General features: G+C 41.4%; 2 protein-coding genes across 6 annotated transcripts; one reads left to right on the top strand and one right to left on the bottom strand.

Moving 5' to 3' along the window:
- The first annotated feature begins 486 nt into the window (after window positions 1–486).
- fzr1b (fizzy/cell division cycle 20 related 1b) lies at window positions 487–9,141 on the top strand. 4 transcript variants are annotated; one of them, XM_028020499.1, is made up of 14 exons: window positions 488–685; window positions 1,051–1,231; window positions 2,275–2,376; window positions 2,500–2,563; window positions 2,660–2,787; window positions 2,874–2,956; window positions 3,061–3,244; window positions 4,402–4,467; window positions 4,552–4,654; window positions 4,761–4,942; window positions 6,067–6,300; window positions 7,136–7,240; window positions 8,243–8,335; window positions 8,537–9,141. In XM_028020499.1, the coding sequence occupies exons 2-14, from the start codon at window positions 1,154–1,156 to the stop codon at window positions 8,576–8,578; spliced, it is 1,464 nt and encodes a 487-aa protein (XP_027876300.1). In that variant the 5' UTR covers window positions 488–685; window positions 1,051–1,153; the 3' UTR covers window positions 8,579–9,141. The 4 variants fall into 4 exon arrangements, with proteins under 4 accessions (XP_027876303.1, XP_027876300.1, XP_027876302.1 ...); XM_028020501.1 differs by having other exon boundaries at window positions 488–734; XM_028020500.1 differs by having other exon boundaries at window positions 488–957.
- On the bottom strand, window positions 9,017–24,266 carry LOC114146453 (importin-13-like). Of its 2 annotated transcripts, XM_028020487.1 has the most exons (21): window positions 23,912–24,260; window positions 23,298–23,423; window positions 21,100–21,740; window positions 19,985–20,125; window positions 19,779–19,920; window positions 19,469–19,635; window positions 17,882–18,002; window positions 15,461–15,608; window positions 14,636–14,817; window positions 14,530–14,556; window positions 14,309–14,443; window positions 12,923–13,072; window positions 12,746–12,826; window positions 12,500–12,637; window positions 12,305–12,401; window positions 11,299–11,351; window positions 11,157–11,223; window positions 11,016–11,074; window positions 10,825–10,914; window positions 10,569–10,750; window positions 9,017–9,353 (listed from the first exon to the last, which is right to left on the bottom strand). In XM_028020487.1, exons 1-21 carry the CDS (start codon window positions 23,978–23,980, stop codon window positions 9,260–9,262), a joined length of 2,910 nt encoding a protein of 969 aa, XP_027876288.1. In that variant the 5' UTR covers window positions 23,981–24,260; the 3' UTR covers window positions 9,017–9,259. The 2 variants fall into 2 exon arrangements, with proteins under 2 accessions (XP_027876288.1, XP_027876289.1); XM_028020488.1 differs by lacking the exons at window positions 9,017–9,353; window positions 10,569–10,750; window positions 10,825–10,914; ... (1 more) ...; window positions 11,157–11,223; window positions 11,299–11,351 and adding an exon at window positions 11,358–11,559 and having other exon boundaries at window positions 23,912–24,266.
- Between the last annotated feature and the right edge of the window lie 151 nt (window positions 24,267–24,417).

Below are 24,417 nucleotides of genomic sequence, written 5' to 3'. Positions count from 1 at the left end.
AAATGTCAAATATGTACAGTACATTCTATCTGAATTGTCAATCTGTATAGCTCCAGTTATTATAGGTCTACTTCTTTGAATACTTTGGCTTAGATTGAATTACACAAATATGAACACTGCATTAGGTGACTTTTTAAAAGTTATTATACAAGTGAATCCTAAATATACATTTTAACAGCTTCCAAGCCTAGAGTCAAACATAATACCACAAATTTAATTTCTTTATTAATACAATCTAGTATTAATCTAGTTTAATTCACATCCAAGTCTGCTCGAAATGTAGGGCCTGCTACTTGAATTTACTTAGCACTTCCAAACGCCTTTTACGTTGTTTTGCGTAGCAACGGCGACATCTTGTGGCCAAACCGAAGACACCGACAGCCACGGCCTTAACTCACTCAACAATGCGCTGAAGTCACCAGCGGGCGTCGCTGTTGCGCCGTCTTCAAAGCTCACAGCACAGGCAGCAGAAGTCAGCTCAAAGCAAAAAAAAAAAAAAAATTTCTGCCACAGCTGACTCCGGACGCCATCTTTGTCGCGAACATAAACAACATAAGAGAGTCGCGTTGGCATCTTGCTGTGCCGCTGCTGCTACACGGAACACGACTTACAGTTTTTCCTAACGCGGAGTTCATCCTTTCAGCCGAAGATGTTAGCCGCCCTGGTCACCTGAGACACCCGGCAGGTCGGTGAGACACACGCATGCCCATCGAGGGGCAGGACGGATAGCTGGGGTTAGTTTGAAGAGGTGGAAGCGGTTGTTGGTGTGCGCGAGCATGATACCATGACAACGGTGCAGCTTTCCTTATGAGCACGTCATGAAACGTTTCTGCTGCTCTCGCCTGAATAATAAAAAATAACGGTGGCCGGGGGTTTTAAAGCATTGCAGACCCAGCATTGAAGCCCACGCCGCCTCAGAGTGTCACCGCGACCGCAGCAGGCTAACCGGGCCGCTCGGTTCGTGTCGCCCCGGCTCGTTAAACGTTCTCGAGCCTTTAAATCGCTCCTTGGTGCTGCGTGATTTGAATGAAGTTGTTTTGGTTCATATAGAGATGGGGATCCTCTGCGGATTTCCTCACCGGGAGGGAGCGGAGGTGTAGAGGGGGCGGGAAGAGCAGCCACCCCCTCCCACACAACCCACAGCACTGAACGGATGGACCAAGAGTACGAAAGACGGCTGCTGAGGCAGATCAACCACCAGAACCTGCACACAGAGCGCCGCATGACCAAGGTGAGCAGGACAGCAGCGTCACTAATGCACACAGTTTAGTATTAAGGTAAGAACAAAGACTTCAGCTCTGAGTTATCACTGTGCTGAACCTCCTCACGGGATTCCTAAACAGAGTGGGGGGGAAAAACGCTTAGAAAGATTACAGTTGGGGTTTTTTTTTCCTACAGAAAAGTATATTAGAAGATATTACAGCATAAAACGTTGTCTTTCTGGACATTATTCTCCGCCTCATTGTCATCCATCTATTTGTCAATCCGTGTTATTATCCGTTCATCCATTTCCATGTCTGTTTAGCATTTAGTAAAGATCGTTTCAGCATCATTTCACTTTTGCAACCCTTTGATAAACACTTAATTTTTTTTATGCGTTCTAGATTTATATATTCGTTTATTAGGCTCTTTTTTTTTTTTTAAATCTGGGACCTCAGTTTGAATTTTGTAAATGTGAGCTGGTTTGACTTGAATCCTCTAGTTCGTATGTCCATCCATCCATATATTAGTTCATTTACATGTGTTTTTATTTATCATTTAGCAGAGCTAATTTCAGCCTCGGCTCTCTTTTTAACCCTGTTAATAAACACGTAATTTTCATAAGCACTCGATTTATATGTTTATTTATTTAGTTATTGGGCTTTTTAAATTGGGACTTAAGTCCGAATTTCATCACATCAACATGTCCACGTGAGGTTGTTTGACATCAAAAATCTTCATCTATACATCCATGCATACATACATAAATAATAATCCATTTACATCTGTTTTTAGCATTTAGCAAAGATAATTTCAGCATCAACTCACTTTTATAAGTTCTTAATTGTTTTTTATATTTACTTGATTTCTCTATTTATTTGTTTCTTAGTCTTCTTTTTTAACTGGGACCTTAGTCTGAATTTTGTTCCATAAATATGTAAATGTGAGCAGGTATGACAGTAAATCCATCCTTCTTTCCGTCTGTTTTTCTATCAAACCGTGGCGTTTGGTTCTGACAGAACGGTGTGCATCCTGTCCTCAGTAACCATGCCGAGCTGTCTGTTGGTTTCCTAGAGTTTAGGAGCTGCCTGCAGCCCTCTCAGTGTGAAGTCAGGGGACCGCTTCATTCCCACCCGCGCTGGAAGCAACTGGAGCATCAACTTCCACTATGCCAACGTAAGAGCTTTATGTTACCCGTCAACTGCACAGGCTGTTCATTTAACAAAACAAAAAAAAAAACACTGAGCTCTTTGACCAGTCGTGATTCAGCTGGAGATGCTTCATGGATTTTCTCTGCAGGAGAACTGCCACTCTCCCGCGCAGAACCACAAAGCGAAGGACGCCGGCTCCGACTCCAGCAAAGGTCAGAACCCCGCCCGTCCCGCTCGCTCGCCCGGCAGCCATTGTTGATCCCTGATCCTGACCCGCTCCTGGGTTTCCCGTGTCTTTCCTCCGTTAGACGCCGTGGCCTACGCCGCCCTGCTGAGGAATGAGCTGCTTGGCGCCGGCATCGAGACGGTGGCGGAGCCTCACGCCGACGACCGGCGGCACGAAGTCCTCGCTCCAGACTCCTGCAGCCTTTTCAGGGTGCAGATCGCCGTCAAATCCTCATCAGACGGAGCCGCTTCAATACGACCTGAAGGTGTAACGCTTTGTGTGTGCGATCTCTGCAGTACGCTGTCCACACGAAGAGAGTGCCTTGCGATGGCGGTAATGAAGTCTCCCCCTTCTCACTTTCTCCGCTCAGCAACAAGAGGTAGCAAACGATCCACCTTACATTTACTGGAGTTTCTGTTCAGCTCAGATCGTTTTTTCTTTTTTTTCTCTCTCTCTCTTTTTCTCTCTCTGACGGTTCTCCAGTCACAAGCTGCTCCGTTCGCCCCGCAAACCGGCGCGAAAGATCTCCAAGATCCCGTTCAAAGTCCTGGACGCTCCGGAGCTGCAGGACGACTTCTACCTCAACCTGGTGGACTGGTCGGCAGGAAACCTGCTGAGCGTGGGGCTGGGGGCCTGCGTCTACCTGTGGAGTGCCTGCACTAGCCAGGTCAGACGGGAGCAACACTGCTCAGTAAAAACGTTGATTGATCGACTAACGATAAATTGTTATGGTTAGGGTCTAACAGAAAATTGTGGTTTTCTCGCCTTACTAACCTTAGACATACCTATAAAATATAGCAAAACAAGAACCTCTTAGGTTGCTGAATAGAAAAATAAAAGATGACAGGAATAAAATATGTGAAACAAAGAACACAGAGTTGGAAGTACTCCCTGCAGTTGCTCTTGAAGGAATGTTAAAAGCTGGCTCCATGAAGTGCATTATTAATTCACGAGAGCGCTCGCAGTCAGCCTTGCTTATCGGTATCATGGTTTGTTTTTTGTTTTTTTCATCATGCTGCAATTTGTCTGTTATTCTCTCTGTCTGTTTGTCACCTATGATGACAAAAGGACATCTCTCTTTGTAGATGGGAAAATAAAGGAGTACATTTCTGCTCAAATTCTTAGAAAAGTCAAGATTATTCTCAGAAAATTTCTAGAAAAAAAAAACCTGTGGAAATTTCTGAGCTTGAAAAGTCAAAAATGTTTAGAGAAAAAGCTCAATGAATACTACTAAGGTGAAACTTAAGGAGCTTGTTGTTCTGTTACATTTCAAAACAGAACCTCATGATGTTCGATTGACATCCCACACCCAACTTTGTGTGGACCATTTCTCTTTCACGTTCTGATATGGTCCCGCCATCTTTATTTCTGTACCAACTGGCTCTGCTTAAGGACAACTTTTGTTGTTTGGCAGCCAAACTACAGCATTAAAATAAGGTCTAAGTGGAAGTTTATAGTTATTTGATTAGAACAGCTTTTAATCGAATAAACCATTAGTTGACAATTAATTGTAAGTCGATTGTGAAAAGATGATCAGTATTTAATTTAAGGCACGTGTTGAATGTGGAGGCAGCTGTTTAATTACCAGTTTTATCCATTCATTCTGCCACAACTGACCCTTTCAGGACATCCAGGATTCTTATCATGAATGATAGAAAATGAAAATGAGTTTGATGTAAATCCAACTGTGACATACAAAACAGGTTTCGATATTTCCCACAAGACTTTGTACAGTATTGAAATGGATAGGAATAGATGTGATATGCTTTATATTTGTTTGTAAAACAATAATAATAATAATTAAAAGGTCTCTGTTACCAACAGGTGACCAGGTTATGTGACCTTTCCGTTGACGGGGACTCTGTCACATCGGTGTGTTGGAATGAGCGGGTGAGGATCCTGAGCGTATCAATCTGCTGCTTAGATACGTCTGAGGAGAAAAAGTGACTCTTTGTTTTCCTCTGGATGGCTCAGGGGAGCCTGGTGGCCGTAGGAACCCACAAGGGTTACGTTCAGATCTGGGATGCAGCCGGAGGCCGGAAGCTGACGTGTCTGGAGGGCCACTCGGCCCGAGTAGGTCAGTCCGGTCCTAGCCGAGCACCGCAGGGCCGAATGGCGCTCACTCAATCATAACGATGAGTTTTTTTTTTTGTTTGTTTCTGTTGAAATCCTCGGCGCTGCAGGTGCGCTGGCGTGGAACGGGGAGCAGCTGTCGTCGGGGAGTCGGGACAGGGTGATCCTGCAACGGGACGTCCGAACGCCGCCCGCCACGGAGAGAAGGCTGCAAGGTCACCGGCAAGAGGTGTGCGGCCTCAAGTGGTCTCCGGACCACCAGCACCTTGCTTCTGGAGGCAACGACAACAAAGTAAGGCACCTCAAGCGGACACTAGTAGAGATGCGATCCGATCTGATAGGAATTTCTCTATCGGTCCCGATATTGAAAAAATTCGAGATTGGTGTTGGTGACGATGTGCCCGATCCATAAGAACAGATCTATTCTGTCTAATTCTATGCTTTGTGCTCTGAGCGACATCATGCCTTATTATTTATTTTACATTATATTTAGAGTTCCTAATTTCACTTCCTGAACCATTTGAAAGAAGTTGCAGTTTATTTTTTACATGTTTGATCAAGCTTGTGAAGCTTTTGGTGTATTTAAGTGTGCTGTTCTGGTGCAGAGTTATCAGATAAATGTTCAATTCATTACATTTATATTTGTGGTTGAAAACAGGAACGTTTTAAGTTAAATCATCGATGTTTTTCTGTATCAGATCAGCATCAGCCGATACTAAACCTTACACAAGTGAAATGAAAAAAGTGGACCATTGCGTCTTTAAACTGTCTTAGTCAGCCTTAGCTTTAATTAACTCCAGGATGCTGCCACCAGGGGGCCATAAACCTGCATAATATACATAATAGTAACACCAAAATATCAAGTTTGTATTTAAAAAATAAAAATAAACTACCTTTAGATGATATAAGATCTTTATTAAACACTTATGCAATAAAATAACTAACAAACGTAATAGTAGTAATCATACAGAAAGAATTGGTTTTTCTTCTAAACATTATGAAGGTGGGGGTGTTAAATACACCAGAGGTACAGAAAAAAAATCTATTCTATAGAGAATTAAAATTCCTAGTCCTGACAATTCTGAATTGATTCAAAATGCTCCAACTGATTTTAGGCTGCTCAAATGTTTGTAAAACAATTATGTATTTTTTCAAAAATTCTTTGATGTTTTTTTTTTTATTTCAGAAAAGACCAGGCAGCTAAGCTGACCTAATGCTGGCAATTTAAGTTACAGAATTTTATGCACAAACTTATTTTTCTTTCGATATAAACTAATGGAATTTGATACAGTATAGATTCCTATAGAATTGTTGCAAATAAATGTGCTGGTAGGGCTGCACAGATTTTGTCCAGCAGCATCCTTACTCTCGTCTTTTTTTCTTTTCTTTTTTCTTTTTTTTCCCCCGTCCGTCCAGCTGCTGGTGTGGAACAGCTCCAGCCTCGTCCCCGTGCAGCAGTACAGCGACCACCTGGCGGCCGTGAAGGCCATCGCCTGGTCCCCTCACCAGCACGGGCTGCTGGCCTCGGGCGGCGGCACCGCCGACCGCTGCCTGCGCTTCTGGAACACCCTGACGGGTCAGGCGCTGCAGAGCACCGACACCGGCTCCCAGGTCTGCAACCTGGCCTGGTCCAAACACGCCAACGAGCTGGTGAGGAGGACCATCCGCAACCCATAGTTAGCGCAGAGAGATTCCGTGGCTGATTTATTGTGATTTCTCTTCAAAAGCCGTGAATATTTTTCTTGTTGAATTCTTTTTTTTTTTTTTTTTTCCCAACATTTTGGATAAATTGAAAATTTAACTGCCTTTAAAAGTTAAAATAAAATAGCAATTTCTCAGAGACGTCCGAGGGTTACAGATAAGGAATAAATCTTATTAATTGCCTGATCATTTTCATGATTGTATGTTTTTCCTTTGTATCTGTCTCTTCCTACCAAAGACTGGATAACAAATGTCTTCAGTTTGGTGCATTGGTCTCAACTACACTGCAAAAATGTTACATCTTGCCAAGCATCTTTTTCTAGTTTCTACTGCAAATATCTTAGTGCACTTAAAATACGATAAAACTAGCTCACAAGTAAGTTTTCAGCAAGATGTAGCAGCTCGTCTGAAGTCAGTAATTCTGTTCTAGTTCCATTGGCAAATTATTTCACTTAGAAAATGGGAAAAATAGTTATAAGTGAACTTTTGAGGAAAAAAAAACCTCTTGAGAATAGCTTAGGCTTCTTCACACAGTAACAACGTCCACACAGAAGAGTGTTGTTAGCGCAACCTTAAATATGGTGCATTCAATGGTTGTATCAGACCAGTCCATCTGGTCAGCTGTAAAATCAGCCAGTTACCTTAACAAGCTAATGTCACGGTTCATTTCTGAATGTACTCCACAAATAAATACATTTGAAAAAATATTTTCAAACTTTCCCCAGGGAAGTCCTATTAAAATGTGTATGTAATTACATGTGTTTTTTTGTTTTTTTCTGTCCAGGTAAGCACTCACGGCTACTCTCAGAACCAGATTCTGGTGTGGAAGTATCCGTCTCTAACGCAGGTGGCCAAGCTGACCGGACACTCCTACAGAGTCTTATATCTGGTATGTTAAGAGCTGCTTTGACCACATAACAAAACGTCCAGAGGAAGTAAAACAGTGAGAACCTTTCGTGTTCTCGCTCTTTTGATTGCTGCTTTCTTTGTACGGATCCCATTCAAATGAAATCCACTCTATGATCCATTCTCTTCAAATCAATCCAATTCGTCAGTGGTGGGCACCGCTAGCTAAAAAGTTAGCTGCGCTAACCCTAAAGAACATATGATGCACGTTAGTTTTGCTAACTCTAAAGCACTACGTATATACAGTATTTAGCAGATGCTAATGCTGAAGCGCAAATTATATCTGCCCTTGAAAGACTCCAACGCTGTCGCCGATTTCATTTTGACATAATTTACGTTATATGAGACCAATAGATACCGTATTTATGCTTCTAACTTGTTCAACTGTCTGTGTTTTATGTTGTTCCTGTACGTTTCTATGAAAAGTTATTGAAGTGTAACAAGGGAGAACACGAGGACAGGAAGCTGCATAAACAGCCTGCACACTTCAAAATAAGAGCATGAACGGAAACGTCTACCTACTTGAAGAATTCTTTAAAGTCAATAACAAAAACTTCATTACAGACGTAGAACTTTATTTAACTGGCAAGTAAATTGGTGCTTTAGAATTAATCTGGAAAAATGAATTTAGGGGAAGCCGGGTGTGCTAAACGTTTTCATTGCTAGAAAAAAAATGCCAAAGCGCTAAACAAAAAATTAGCTCCAATATTAGCGCACTAGTGAATTGGCAGAAGTATGTACACCACTGCAATTCGTTCTAATGCAACGCCGTCATATTGCTTCAATGTGCGTTTGTAAATGTATTAATAAATGTCACTACGGGAATGAATTGCAGATGTCTGAACCGTTTGGTTACCGCTCCACTGTAGTTACTGTAGTTTCCAGCAGGAAATGGTAACTACAGTTACAGTTACCAAACCTTGAGCTTTGCTCGAGGTTTCATGTTTCCACAAGATTTCATGTTCTCTCACACGGTCCTCATCAGGCCGTGTCTCCGGACGGAGAGGCCATTGTTACCGGAGCCGGAGACGAGACTCTTCGCTTCTGGAACCTCTTCAGTAAAACACGATGCACTAAGGTGAAAAAAAATAAATAAAATGTTTGAAACAATTTTTTCAAACGACAACAAAAAAAAAATCAAAAAACTTTAAAAGTGTAAAACTGAAACAAGTTTTGAAACTGAAAGACAAAATATTGAACTGGAAATAAAGATTCGCTACACTCCATCTTAAAAATCTCCAAATAAAATGATCACCATTTTCTTTCTCTCTCCAAACAGGAATCAAAGTCTGTGCTGAACCTTTTCACAAGGATACGATAGTGGGCAGCCATTGGTCGGGGAAGCTGCAGGAGGATCCTGAGTGGATCAAATTCACAGACTCATGGACCCTCTGCAGTGAGCACCCACCTCCACAGAGACTGTCCTAGTTCAAACATTTTCCACCCTCCCGACGACGACGACCGTCGCAGATTAAAAACAGAAAGTCGCTACGCGCGCTCTTCTTAAAAAGTCGCTCTTGTTCTCCTTACTGTCGTGGATGTGATCAAGTTGTTTTTCTTATCTATTAGCAGATATGAGAGTTCTAAGTTATACGATGTAATGATGGAAGCTTTTTTTTTTTTTTAAAAAAAGAAAAGAAAAAAAGGCTGTAACGGACAGGAGGGAAGAGGGGGGGGGGGAGGGGCTGGACTGGGATGTTCCCATAAAGCAGCAGCATGCGACTGGAAAGAGGAACCAATCAGTAAACACTCATTCACCTGCAACAACAGATTGCTTTAATCAGTGTTGTTGTTTTTCGTTTCTTTTTTCTTCCAGTAAATGTACATTCATGGCACTGTGACACTTTCTGACAACTATTTTATTAAAAACATGTCCCACAGTGACTCAGATGAGCTTAACTGTCCTCTGAATGCGCATGTGTTGTCGTGTCCAGGTGTTTTTCTGTTCATCCAGCGTCTCGTCCCGAGTGGATCGTCCCGCTCCGGGTTGTCCTGCCGACGGCTAGCATTCAGAGAAGCCGGCCCCCTGCTGCCCCCTGCAGAGCAGAGAGAACTCCTTCACCGTCTCCTTGACGCGACGCTTGTTTGTTTGTTCCCTGGAAGGAAGGACACCTTGTGTAGGAAAAGCTGTTAAAGTACCAGCTTAGATCAAGTGATTCCTGAGTTTGTTCACTGATTGAGTAAAACACAATCATAGATAAAAAAAAAATTTTCTTGTTTTTATTAGTTTGACAGTAGAGGCTTTTATTTTAAAGATCTCAAAACACAGTGAGATGCTGGGCTCCATAAAACTGATCAAAGAATTTTCTAGGTTTTTGCAATTAAAAATATGTAATTTCTTAAATAACTTTTTTTTTTACAGTAGCATAATCGAGTTCTGACTGTTTTGAGAAAAAAAAAATCTTTAATTTGCATAAGCTAGTTAAGTACAAAAAAAGAAAAATGTACCTCTAACAATCACTTTAAAAAATACAAGTAATGGAAGCATTTGAAATCATTTTTCAGGTGTCTAAGAAGCTTTTAACTAGTAATTCATGGCTATGGATTAGCCATGAATTACTATGGTAGATAGTTCTTAGCTAATAATTCCTAAGTGTAAATTAGGAAGCTATTAACTAGTATTTGTTCCCCTGGGGTTTAAATAGGATGTGACACGGCTCCGTTTGTTTTAGACACAGACATAATCAGAAATTTATAAACTAGCTGAACTAAATTATTACTACTAAGATAACTATTAGTCTATGAAGATTTATTACTCTATAATTATAAGTACTTCTTTTTTTTCTTATTGGAAATTTTATGTTTGAGATATCCTTTAATCTCCCATGGCAACCATTCAGCTGTGCAGAACCCCTGTATGGATCTAACCCTGCCTTCGAGGACTAATCTGCTCAGAGCTGCAGTTCAAGCCTCTAAACTTCCTCTTCACAGAGCAGCCCTGGCCCACGACTCCCTCACTCAGCTCCTTCAGACTAGCCAGCAGCAATTAGCAAAGACCCAGAGTAGATTATAACACTGGTAAAAACGTTAACCCTCTATTAAAGGGTTAATGGAGGAGCCATGTTGTGATGACCTCCTGAAGGTGGAGTTTCAGAAAGAGCAGGAGTTTTTAAAGAGACAGAGGCCCATTTTCAAGGCATTAAATTACAAAGTCAAATTTCTTTTAAGTCATATTTGATCCATAATGCTTCTTTTAAGAACTGAATTTAACATAGTTTCTTGATTGTGCTATAAAATAACACTGTGTGCCTGGAAAACACATGATACCGTCCTAAAATATAACACCTGGATTACAGCAAATGTTAGCTTACCTCAGGATCTGCTGAGAGAAGGTGTGTTTCTGCTCCATAGTCACATGTGCCGACGGGAACCCGGGGGTCTGCAGGGTTTCTGTGAGCCACTGAGACAGCAGACCCGGACTGTGTCTGTTCAGACTGAGCAGAACCTCGGAGAAGTTCTCTGCCAGGCTGCGTGAAGAACCCCCTCCGACTGCCTGGGAGAGGAGCAACGCAGACGCATGAGGGCGGCGACGCCCCTCAGAATAATGCAGACGACGAGCCGGTCTACCTGCAGCACCGTCTCTGTCAGGATCTTTCCATCGCTCTGCAGCACGTCGTTCAGAGCCGGCATGTCTTTGCAGCGACTCAAAAACTCTGTCTGTTGGTAAAATGACAGAAAATGAAAGTCGTATGATTTAAGGAACAATTGTTCCCGATCTGAAATGTCACACCTCCCTCGCCCTCCCATTTGCTGCTTACAAAGAATAGGCAGGCTGCTTTAACAGTGGGTGTCTCTGGGAACTTGATGGACAGAATCCCTGCAGAAAAACAGGAGAGAATATTTTTGAAGCCCTGCATTGTGGAGCTTTGTAAAGAACGCCGTCCTGCGCTGATGCTCACCTGAGTAAAACAGAGCTTTGACGTCCAGTTGGGTCGACGGGTACAAGTCTGGACTCCTTTTAAGAATCTAAATGTTTGACAGACAAAGAGCAGCTGTGATGTTTTCAGTTACTGGCTGCGTTTCAATGCGCCGTCCACCAACCTGAGCGTGGAGGTTCATGAATGACTCTGCGATGTCAGGATGATCCCTTGGACCTGCCGAGTCACACGTAGAGCACAAAGTACTGTCACCCAGTGTTGAGTCGCTCAAAATTGCTTCAACTTGCCTCCAAAGATCCAAACTTTATTAGATTTGTTTCGAATGGAAGCTTTTCAGATTTTTCTGAACGCCGTTCTTATTTTCAACATACCAGGGGATGTTGAATCATGTAAAATGTGGAAAAGAATCACCTAAATATATTGTCTGTAAAAATGCATTTGATTGGATTAGTATGATAAACACAATTGAAATATGGTTGTCTGTAAGTGGGGTAAAATAGTTGTTTCATTGTTCTTTTTTTAATCCTCCTAAAGTTTTTACATCACCTGAGTGAAGTTGGCCCCAGCCCACATTTTTCAAATCTAATGAAATTAGTGTCACATGCGTAAAGGTTTTTGTTTGTGCCCCTATCATTTTTTTAAAGATATTAATAAATGTTTCCAGAGGTCACAAAGGGTCAACCGGCCCCCAAACATTTACAAAATCAAACAAATTTTGCGTCAAACTTTTAGTTGCACAAAAATAGCAAAATGAATATGTATGAATTTTGTTTGATTCCGGTGATGTGGGATGGAGGAGGGCAGATTGATCTCTGAATACCTGTGGAGACTTTTTTTTTTTTTTTTTTTTTTTAAATGAGAACGGCACAAACTAAAATTTTTGCTGCACAACTCTAACGGTTGATTGACACCACATTTAGTTTGACTTGGTAAATGTGGACGGGCTGGTTGGCCTTTGATGACCTCTAAAAACGGTTACAGTATATCTGTAAGAGGAGAGCGGCGCAAACAAAACCATTTTTGCTGCACAAACGTTTGACACCAATTGAGGGTTCAACTTGACTCAGGTCTATTAATCCCTATTCAGATGTGTTTGAAAAATTTCAATTTTGGAAGCAAAATAAATCATGACTCAAATATATGCAACAGTGTAATACAGCCCTTGTTACCTTGCTGGAATATAGAAAGCGTGGTTGAGGTCAGCACTTCCACAAGACTTTTGACGTCTGATATGTGTTGCTCCTCTCCAGCAAAGATAAGCATCATCTAAAGAGAACGTGAAATTAATCCTGGCTTTTCCACACAGAGCAACGTTTTTATGAAATGTTATTATTTTATCCCAGCTCAGATCTGTGGATCCATGCCTGACGAGTCAGATCCAGGGCAGGGGCTTGTGGGTAAGTGCTGTAGATTTGTCCCAGCATCTCACTCAGCCGAGCCACCATGGGGCCAAAGTCGTGCAGCAGGGTCCGGACTGTTTTATCAAAGACCCCGCACACTGCCTAGGATGAGAGGGTCATTAAGCATGCAAAGGCTGATGAAATATGTATGTAGCAGTCAGATGAAGTGATGAGTGAGCTAAAAAAAAACAACAACCCAAAAACGAATACCTCAACGACTTCCGAGTCATGAAGCCATTTGCTAATGATGGTCTGAATTAAAGGGAACACTTGCTGCAGCACAACCACAACCTAAACGTGTAGAAGAATAAGATAAAATATACAAAAATATAACCTTTCACTTTATTATTGCGCCATTTTTATTGATTTATTTTTTGGTAAACTAACTGGGTTTTGAATGCTCTGTGCAGCTGTGAGTCTGGGGCTGGCGTCTTCTTCGTCTAAGCCATCCGCGTGCCTGTTGACATCCAGGGTGGTAAACAGGCTGGACAGCAAACCCAGGATGGACATGATGCCTTGCTTAGTGGCAGGGTCAGGCTATTGAGATGGAGAGAAATGTGATTTTGACATTTACAGATGTTTCTTGGTCTTGCAGTCAATGTTTAGATGATTTAGTGCGACATTTTAAGTCTCCAAACCTAATTCTATCTGCAGAACTGATCATCAGCTTCATCGGAAGGGTCAGCTGATTTGTTTAAAGGAAATGTCATCTCCTCTACACCGTTATATTAATGTTGAGTCCAGACAAACCTCTAAGAGAAGAAATTATGCTTCCTACTTTTGATTAGTGGAAGCTATGTGTGTACACGAACACAGGTCTATTTAATGTATGCACACACAGGATCTGTTTCAGAAAAAGTTTCATCCACATAAACTCACACAAACCCGCCCCTGAGTGTTGTTTTAATCATTCCAAACCTGTAGGGGGCAGTGGAGCGCAAAGCTAACACCTATAGCAGACGATCAAATTATTTCAAAAATAATCAAGACTTCCTGTTACAAATTAAACATGGTGCCAGGAGGTTCATTTGTCTGGACAGATACTGTATATACCATACGGTAGGTTTACTTGAGGCTCCTTGGCAAATATGTCACATTTAGTAAATGTGACATACCAGAATTTACCAGATACGGCATTTACCGTATCGCTTATAATTTATCGTAATAAATTTCTTTTTAAAAATTCTCATTCATCATTGTCATGATACATGATAAAGGATTGTCTTTTTTTATTTAGTATTTCCTCCTCTGTTTGTTCAAGGAAAAATATAAATAAATGCCAAACTATATGATTAAATGACATTGCCGTGTGCAGTTCCGTGATACAAATCACAGTTGGGTTTTTTTTATCTGACTGGTAAAGAAACATGTCATAAATGAGTTTGTTTTTTTTTAAGAGCAGAATTTGTTTGTGGCGCTGTGCCAGCTATACAGTCAATTTAAAAAACAAGTAGTAAGAAATCTTTATCATAATGGTACCACAATTCTGTGGTAAAACTTTGAGTCCATATCGCTCACCCTTAGTACACATGCAAACACAAGTAGTGAGTTTTCTCAAATCTCCACTTTGGTTGGACTTTTTTATAAATAGTCGTTTTTAGTTTTACAAAACTGAGTTTTTGTGGGTATGAAAGGCCAAAACGCATAAAAATGTATTTGTTTTCCCACATATCCAGATAGGTGTGGTCTTGGTCTAGGCTTTTATGTTTGCACAGGCCAGACTCCAGCAGTTATTTAGTCCTTTTTGTAAACTCCTTTGTGCTTCAGGCTTACCTCCTGCCGAACCAGTGAGTCCAGCTGCTGAATGTGAGGGCTGATGAGTGAGTGCAGTCTGCCTAAAATCTCCTCTGCTGGCAGGGCTGACAGCAGGAAACCCAGGGCCTGCATCAGCCACATGCACTGGCTGCTCTGCACACACACACACACACACCAATGCAGCTAGTTGTCTTAAAACTAAAAACAGAGCTAATAAGATGTCCAGGGTACTTACTCACCTCATGGATTTCTTTCACCAGCACGTCCTTACGGAAAAGAGCAGAAAAGAAACAAAATAATCAAGAGTTGTGACGACGTGGAGGCGTGACGGGTCGTGTGTCAGACCTGAGACACGGTGAGGATGTCCTGAGCGTAGGGTGCCAGGTCCTGCCGGCACTCCCTGCAGATCCGCTTGAGTGTGGAGACGCTGGAGATGGACAGTTCTGCCTTCACAAGGCCCCGCAGCACCATGGGTAATATGCCACCCAGCATCACCGGGTGGTCCGCCAGCCACTCAGCCAGTGACCCTGCTCGACATTTTTGCCTCGTTACTACGGCAGCCTAAAGCGGACTCCGGTTTCACAAAGATGGTTCGAACCAAATTCTGATCGCGTTTCGAGATTATTTATAGAATTTAAATTAGGGGTGCAGCGATCCCCGTTTTTCTGCTTGCAATACCAATACCGATATCTGAGGTTTAGCATCGGCTGATACCGATCCGATGCAGAAAAACAGGGCTGAATTTACTTCAAATATTTCTTTTCTTCTTTCTTTTTTTTTAAACACAGGCTTTTAGGAGTCAATTAGGAGTATGGCAGCCAATGTAAAATAAAGAAACTGAAACTGACAAAAATATGTTTAACTTGGGCAAATATGATCAAAATAAACTGCAACAAACCTTCTTTCAAATGGTTCAGAAAGTGCAATTAGGAATTCTAAATATAACGTAAAATAAATAATAAACCACGACGTCGGTCAGAGCACAAACGTAGCATTAGATTAAATAGATTTACCTTTATGGATTGTCACCAAATTTTTTTTTTCAATATTGGAACTGATACTGGTATTAATATTGGATCGATGCATCTCTAATTTAAAAGTTAGATTAAGAAACATTATCTGTTTTAAGTGACTGATTAGAGCCTTTTACTTCAAAGTTGGGGTTTATACCTATGGTGTACATGACGGTGTCGGCCAGCATCACGTTGCTGATGTTGATTCTAGGGATCAGACCGATAAGACCGGGAATAACGTCAGAGTAGTTCACGTCGATGGTCTCGGCGATGGACTGGAAGCCGAACAGCAGCGCTTCGATGTCCTTAGGAGAGCAAAAACAGCCGACTTCAATCAATCGATCAGTTTATGCACTGAATTGAACAAATTTCATCATTTATTCACAGACAGATACTCTTACAACACTTACAGCACATAAGTGCAAAGGGAGCAGAAAGAAGAAAACAAAAAGTTGTATGAACCTGCCCCCTTTTCTCAGTAATTACAAAATAAAATTTCATGCCTGTTTTAAATAAAATAAAATCTTTATTCATTTTGAACTAGTAAAAATATAAAATAAATGTTTACTTCAAGTTAACTAAATAAGTTGCAAACAATATATAATTCCCTTCATAATAAATGCAGAATTATATAAGATATGGTTTTCTTTGTCTTATAAAGTGTTTTTAATTGACTTGAGAGCATGAACTCTTTCATGCACCAGAAGGCAGATTTCTTTTAAAGTAATTTTACTTTTGAAATCATATGTCTGTCTGCTATCTCTGTCACTAGATCTTTAGGCAAAGAACTTTTGCAATTTAATTGGCAGCAATCTCTTTCTAGCTTTAAACATAACTGATAGAGGTTATAAATTAGCTAAATCCCATAGTTTCAAGATACTTCATTGAACAACCAATTTATTAGCATATCCTCTAGCATTCACTTTGTATAAAATTCTCATAACTTTCTTTTGATTTTATATGTGTGGCCCCATACCTCTGTAGAATAAGTCAGATATGGAACAACAAATTAATAATATAATGTCTTCAGTGTTGATAGCTATAAAATGTTGTTTTTATTTAAAACTTCATTTACAAGTCTAAGACTTTTACAGTTTTTGTTTTATGTATTTTGTGAGATTTCCGGTTAAGATTACGACAAAAAAAAAAAAAGTAACTTCATGTCATTTACAGGAGATTGTGGACAAGAACAAAGATCTACAGGTCCGAAATGACGCCGATCCACATTCTTCCAGAAGCTCCAGAGAACAGAAGATGTGTTGGAATAAACAAGGTTGTCTGGGTATGTTAACTTTTAACTCCATCCATCCGCTTTTCTTTTTCTCTGTCTGCTCAGAAAATGTTATTTGCATTGCAAAATGTAACCAAAATAATATCGAACCCAATTGAAAACTTACAGCATGCGATGCAGGTGCAGCTCAGTAAATTATGATATCACTAAAAAGTTCATTATTTCAGTGAAAGTCATATGATTATAACTTGCAGCTAAACAAAACAAAAACTTTGATTTCTCAGAGAAATCTGCAAACAAACAAACAAAAAAAGCACCAAATCAAAGTTGAAATTAGACCAACTGAATTGAAAAGGATCAATAATGAGCCGAGAGCAGAAGAGGAAGTTCAACCCATATCTTCCATCCATTATCAGGCAAAGATCATTTCCCCTACTCCAGCATCTCTCTGTCCAGTTTTCTAACCATATGGTCAGACCAACTATTGAGTGCACATGTTATACAGTACATGAACACACTTTTCAGTAGCAAAAATGTCTTAATTAGTCTTATGTACTATTCAGATTTTCTGAGTAATCCAAATAAATGTATTCTAATTTACTGAGATGCACCTGTTCATTTCACTTCAATTCACCTGCAGTTCACAAGCAGTGGATGAAATGGCATTTTACTATTAGAGGGGCAGTATTATGTATTTGTCAGGCACATATTGTCATTTTATAGATTTTCCAATGCAACATATATCAGATACAGCTTAAAAGAAGTTTTACTTGGTAATTTAACGCCTTCAAATTGGGCCTCTGTCTTTTTAAAAACTCGTCCTCTTTCTGAAACTCCACCTTCAGGAAGTCATCACAACATGGCTTCTCTATTAACCCTTTAACAACATTTTTACCAATGTTGCACTGAAAGGTAGCTCACATAATGAGCTCAGCAGATACGCAGTTTCACCAGGTGTTTGCTCATTTCTTCTGGCTGGTCTGAAGGAGCTGAGTGGGGAAAATCACCGCAGAGGGCTGCTCTCAAATCAATCAATCAACTTAATTTATAACATTTGGTAGATTTGAGCATCTGTGAGGCTGAAGCATAGAAACTTGGAAACTGCAGCTCAGAGGAGGAGCTTCGTCCTCGAAGGCGGAGCTAGGTCCACCCAGGTGTTTCGTACAGCTGAATGGTTGCCATGGGAGATTAAAGTATTTCTCATGCATGTAAGAATCAAAGCAACACTCCAGGTATGTTTTTGATGAGGAAATAACAATATAACATGATGTAAAGCTCAAAAAAGTCGATTTTGCATGACACTGCCCCTTTAAATTCTTAAATACTTAAGCTTGTTGATGTCATTACCTGCCACACCGCTGACTGTTGGGGGTCCATGAGCAGCCTGCCCAGCCTGTCATAGAGGTTACTAAGCAGCTCCGCTCCCAGCATTTCATACACATACATTAGAGTATCTGAGATGTCCACCCTTGGGGATAAAACAGCCGACAGGTTGAGGGTAAATAGCAGGTATGAAGCAGCTAAATATGCAGCGACTTGTTACTGGAGGAATTTTGTTTAGAAATCCAGATGTTATAGTATTTGTACTGCCCAAGTCGTTCCACATTTTGTAGCATTACGACAAAGTATTTTACTGCAATTTTTTATAGATAAAGTAAAGTAGTGCACACTTGAAGTTGGGGGGAGGAAAAGGGATTAAACATTTTTTTAAAATATATATTTTTTTAATTACTCAGTTTTCCACATGCAGACTGAACTCTTTGTCCATTCATGCTTTCAGATTGGATGGAAAGCATTTGTGAACATGAGTTTTCAGGTCTTGTCATAGAGTCCAAAATGTATTTTTTGTCTAAACTTTGACTGGGCCATTGTAGTTCTGTTTACATGTTGAGAGTTGTTCTCCTGCCAGAACAGGAACTTCCACAGTGGCTCTTGATATTTGAAAAAAAAAAAAAAGGTAGAACCAACAAATTAAAAAAAAAGATATTAATTTTGTTTTGTTATTTTTCCATTGAATTAACTCTGCATTGAATTTCCACAACATAATTACACAGTTGTCAGTAATCTTTATTGTTTCTTTGTCACCATTCCATTGAAAACTAAGTGCTTTTTTGTTTACACAATTTTCCAAAAACATCAACATCCCGTAGAAGAAAATGTATAAATTCCCTCTTTATATGTTTCAAGGTTTTCTTTGTTTTAAAACCAAAGTGATCGTTCTTTTACAAAATGATTTCCTGCAGTAGATATTCATTAAAACTTTTAAAGTTGTCTTCACAAAAAGGTTTTGTAGATCTAACGAGTTTTGTGTAGCTTGACTGACAGCGGAGACGACTCTTTGGTTTGTGAAGGTTGCAGACTCATGTGCTCGAAGGTAAATCTCCAACCCCAGTCTCAAGTCTTGCAGGACCCAACGGGAGTTTTATTCCAGATTGCCCTGGTTTTAGTTGCTCTATGACAGTTTCAAGACTGTCATGAGATGCTAAAAGCTAAATTTTCAGACATCTGAAACGATATTCCACAGTAACACTGATGACACCATCAGTTGTTGGCAATCACTGCTAATCCTCCTTATTTGCTTTTGCCGCTCCTTGTTGAATCTCTGCCTGGCCGCATGGTTAACAAAACGAGCAAAGAGATGTTGGTGTATGGGATGTGATTCTTGCCCATTATGATTCATGTAAGAGAACTTCCTGCGTCTCTCTACTTCTGCCCTGCTTCCACAAAGCCTCCCTTTCAACTCCCCAGGGATTTGGGGTCATCGTTCAGGTATTTTTTGAGATGCTAATTAGCTGCTCTCAGTTGTAAAAGCAACAACTTGTTGCCGCCGTTATGAAGTTCGTTTGTTTTGACACTGCTTTGATTGAGCAAATTATTCTGCACCTGACCTAGACTAAGAGATGTTGGAAAACTTCCATCCCTTAAGCGACGTACCTGTAAATTCGAAACTGCTCTTTGTCATCAGAAGACCAGGAGGCGTATTCCTCCTGGGAGGGATAGTGGGATTTGAGCAGCAACACGTCCACCAGCTGGAAGTAAACTGGCTTGTAGACCTGCAGGTACACTGCCTGCTTCTCTTCCTCAAAAGATAAAATGTCATCCTGAATGTTCAGCACATAGTAAGAAAGAGAGGGGAAAAAAACCTATAAATAACCAATATAATTTGAACTTGGCCAACATTTTGCTCGCTTGGCTAAAAATCTGAGCAACCTTTAGTGTTTTAATGCCTGCTCCGTTTCCATACCTGCAGTGTGTACCAGAAGGTGAGTGTCAGGGAACTCGTGGTCTCATTAACCGGGTAGTGTCCAGGAATACCCGTACAGAACAGAATCATGTTCACCAAAGCCAGATACTCCTGCCAGTGGTCCGGCTGTCCCAGCAAAACCCTACCAGAGACAAGCACATGAAAACACCTGTGGCAAACGTGGAAGTTTTAGTGTGTGTGCATACCTGGAGTGTGTTTCCCCCAAAGCGACGGCAATGCGACAGATACCGTGGGTGGTCTCCATGTCCCCGTCCTGAGCTGCTGTCTTCAGCTGGTCGTAAAGGCCCAGCACCATAGGCATCAGGCTCAGCAGAACGTTAATGAACCTCCACACAAGAAATGAAATGACATTTAAAGACGCTTCACAACAAAATCAGCCATTCCCTTTCACATGCTGATGATAGTAGGCTACTGGATAGTCATCACATCTGCCCTGGGGCTCACTGACAGAAGAGAAGATGCTATGCTGCGCCATTGGCCCTTCTGACCAACACCAGAGGAAAGTCGGGTGAAGTGTCTTGCCCAAGGACAACAATAGAGAAGGACGGGGTTAGGGCTTGAACCAGTGACCCACCGACAACAGGACAAACTCCTACTACTGTCGCCATCATTGTCCGCAAAAGTTAGAGATCACACCACTAACTGTGTTTCCATTACAAATGTGCGCAAATCTTTGTTGATATTCTGCTAATGTTGGAAAAACACAATTTCGCAATTGCAGTGTTTTCATTAAATAAGAAATTAAATTAAAATCACATGTGAATAAGCTTGTTCACGCGAGAAGTCATTAAAAATCATGGTGTGACTGATGTAAACAGCTATATAAGACATATTCATAATTCGCCATGGCGATCTATCGACCACTAGAGGAGACGTTGGCGTCTTATTCAGGCGTTGGAGCAATAAGCTCCTTATACTTTGAAGCAGCTACTTATAATGTCTTTTATGGAAATTGTAGTCAATTTTACAGAAGAGCTATGGATTCCAAACGTTCAAATGACACGCAACTTTTGGGAACCGTGAATATACTGCAAGAGCATATTCACGGTTCATAAAAATATGCTGTGAGAGCTCTGGTGGAGCCAGCTGCACATTGTCCGAAAACCCCACCCAAAAGCAAACCATCATCATCCTCCTCCTTCCTGCCGTCTTCTTCGTCATCCAAAATCCGGCTTTTGATCACGTGACTCGTGTGATGTGAAAAAGTGTTTCCATTGCAGTTTTGCTATTTCGATATAGCCGAAAAATCACCTCAGCTACTGAGATCTGATGGCCACAAAAGATCCAGCTTGGTGCTCACCTCTGACAATCCGGCTGTGTGATGGCAGTAACTATCGTCTCCACTGCGGTGTCGAACAACCCTGGGTCGGATAACGCCGCAAAACAGTCCTGGACCAATTCCTGGCTTTCCCCCAGTGGCACATCCAGCCCCACCCAGCTGGAGAGGCAGCGGAGAACTTTCTCCTTCACCTGAACGGACGAATCCTGACTTTGTAGGAGCTGTCGGAGCATGCCACACACCACAGCCCACTCCCCGACCAGAGCTTCCCTCAGCTGGGTGCGACGGGCTCGGGCCAGACGGCCGCTTTGAAACTCCTCTGGAAGTACGGTGAGGAGCTCCAGGAGAGCAAGGCAATGTGCATGGGGTTCCTGAGAAGCCTTGGCACCAGGGTTGTCTTGAGAGTCCGGTTCCTGAGGTTGGAATGCTCTCACCATGTCTGCCACCGGCTCAGACCACGCCTGGGGGATTAGGTTAAGAGCCATCGAGGCCAGTGCCACACACAGTCGAGTGAGCACCATTTTAGGGCCAGAGGAGAAGCATAAGATGTGGGAAAGAAGTTGCATCCTGAGGTCCTCGTGCTGCTCTGCGGGAAGGTCTCCCCAGTGACGGCAGATCTTGATGTGGAGTGTGCTGGCGCCGAAAAACTGAACCTCCGGGATCTACAAAGAGACACATTTGAAAATAATTTACCGTAATCAAAACTCAATATTTGACCAATTTTCTGCAGGATGATGAACACTCCCCAGTGTTCTTCCTTCTAGCATGTCCATCTTAACTTCTTTTCCTAATCAGTTGTGAAAGTCTTACAGAATCCCAAAGATAGAGATCAGAATGTTGTTACTGATTTCAATTTAAAACACAAAACAAAACAACTCTGATGTACTTTGTGTACTGAACGTCTTTCTCTCACTCTCACAACCTGAACAAACCAAAGATGTCCACGGAAGTCTTTTTTGTTGTTGTAGTTCTCTGTCAATAAATACAACAAACTGAAATCAGAATCGCATCTGTAAAAAACAAAGGTTTCCAAGTAACCCTGAGTTCAGTTGGGTTCCCAAGCATTTGAACCACAGAAGGTTTTCGGGTTAAGCCAGGGGTGGGCAATCCTGGTCCTTGAGGGCCGGTGTCCTGCAATTCTTAGATATCTCCCTGGTCCAACACACGTGAATCCAACAGTGCAGTCAAGTTCTCCAGAGTCCTGCTAATGACCTGATTATTTGACTCAGGTGTGTTGAAGTAGAGATGCATCTAAAAGTTGCAGGAGACCAGCCCTCCAGGCCTGGAGTTCCCCACCCCTGGGTTAAGCTATTTCTTAGCATTTCTGACTTTGTGTATCTCTTTAAATGGTCCGTTTCATTGCTGAGACTTTAATGCTGTAATTTTGATTAATGACAAAGATTTTAACGTTTACTTTTGTATGCAATTAATCCTCTTTTTTTCTGATCAGAACATTTGTATTTGTATGTTTCCAGTATGCCCGTAAATGTGACACACAAGCTTAATCCGCAAACAACAGCTATGGGTGACGAAGCCACTTCTCTCGACCCACTAGGAGTTAATTTTTGCTTCAAAAAATGACCTGATGGGACGCTGGAAAAGACTTTTGATGTGTTCAAGCTAAAAGCAGTTGCCCTATAAGCGAAGCTATTCAAACCTAAAGTAGTATCTCAATGCTAAACATCCCCAATGCTAATGTTAGCATCCACAGTCCACAAGAAGTTCTATGAATGATCAGAGGTTCTTGAAACACCTGACAGATGAACGGATAGAATAACACTTTGCACCAATCTGGATGGTTGTAGTGACAGATTAAAAATAAATATCTTTGCTGTTGAACTCATTTGTCTATTAATAATTTAGCAGCAAAATGGCTTTTTGAATTGAAAATGTTTCGTAACTCATTTAATTGAGTTATGAATATGGTGATAGTGCAAATGGATTGACCTCAGATTGCATTGCTAATAGTAGGTACAATATAGGTACACCGTCCTTCGGTAAAAACTTCCTCACTGAAGAGTGTTGTTTAGCGTGCCCTTGGGGCTTACATATGGTGCATTCACTGGACGGAAAAAGAGCTAAAGAATTTTGATACTAACTGACCAGTCACCAGTCAGAGCTGATGAAGGTGAAAATTAGCCGATTCCGTTAAATCGGTGCCTCTATAATAATAATTAATAAGAACAATAGGAGTAGTGGTAGAATTTGGAAAGCAGAACCTTGTCAGGGCTGAGCAGGGCCCAGCAGAACTGCCATGCCTGTGCTGAGGCCTGGGCTTGGGTCAACCACTTCTGAGCTACGTTCTTACGCTCCATGTCCGGGTCGAAGTACAGCTGGTAGAGAGCCTGGAGAGGGACGAGCCGGCAGACACAAAGAGAAACTCTGGATCAAAATAAGTCAAGCAGGACATCAACAAAAACAACTACAGGAGGTATTTAACTGGCACGAAGTAAATACATTTTTTAAAAAAATCATATTGGCGTTTATCAACAATCATGCATGCTGGGATGACCAATTTCTTAGATAGTAAATATGCGTTGTCATAGGAACTAATCCGAAACACATGCTGTTGGTTATTATTAGGACAGCATATGCTTAAAGCTGGAATCAAGTTACAACTGGAGGAGCTTCCAAAACTATAAACTACAAAAACTGAACCCGTCTCCCCCCTAACAGATGTTTTATTTTTATTTTATTCTAATGCAAAACTGACTAATTAAAACGACAAGAAAACACAGTCATATATTTGTTAAAACAAATATGTCAAGTTTAGGTCACATTGTGCCTCTGACTCTCTAACACGCTGTCCACAGACTTATTTCAAGTAACTCACCGTCTCAATGTTCTCCTGTGTGAACTCCAACTCCACCGGGTTCTGTCCCGGGACGGGTGCGGACTCCATCGGGCACAGATTTAATAATAAAAAAAATGTATTTTTCTTACTAATGATCCTCACCTAATTGAAACTAGAAAGTCTTCTAAAGTCAGATAAACGCTTCAGCCTTCCGCACAGTCCACGCGCGTGGCCAATTTTCTCAGGTGTGACGACATGTTGGCCTCGTGAGAAAACAAGATAAAAATAAAAATAAAAACACAGAGAAGAAGAAAAGAAAGAGACTCGCTGCAAAAATATTCTAAAAACTAAAATGCTGCAGGTCGACCTGCGCAAAGCTTGCAGTCGTTCACCCTTTAGGAGGCGCTCCTGACGCAGACAGCTGCGCCTCTGACGCACAGACGCCTGATTGGAGCAGCGCGGCACGAGCCACCGCAGTCGGATGCGGTGCAAGAATCTTCAAACGTAAAGTGATCGTGGACGGACGAGAGCGGAGTTTTCAGGAA

The sequence above is a fragment of the Xiphophorus couchianus genome, chromosome 6 (genome assembly GCF_001444195.1).
Source record: "Xiphophorus couchianus chromosome 6, X_couchianus-1.0, whole genome shotgun sequence".
NCBI classification, from domain to species: Eukaryota; Metazoa; Chordata; class Actinopteri; order Cyprinodontiformes; family Poeciliidae; genus Xiphophorus; species Xiphophorus couchianus.
The sequence above is the reverse complement of the archived record's forward strand: the minus strand, read 5'-3'. Positions and strand labels throughout refer to the sequence as shown.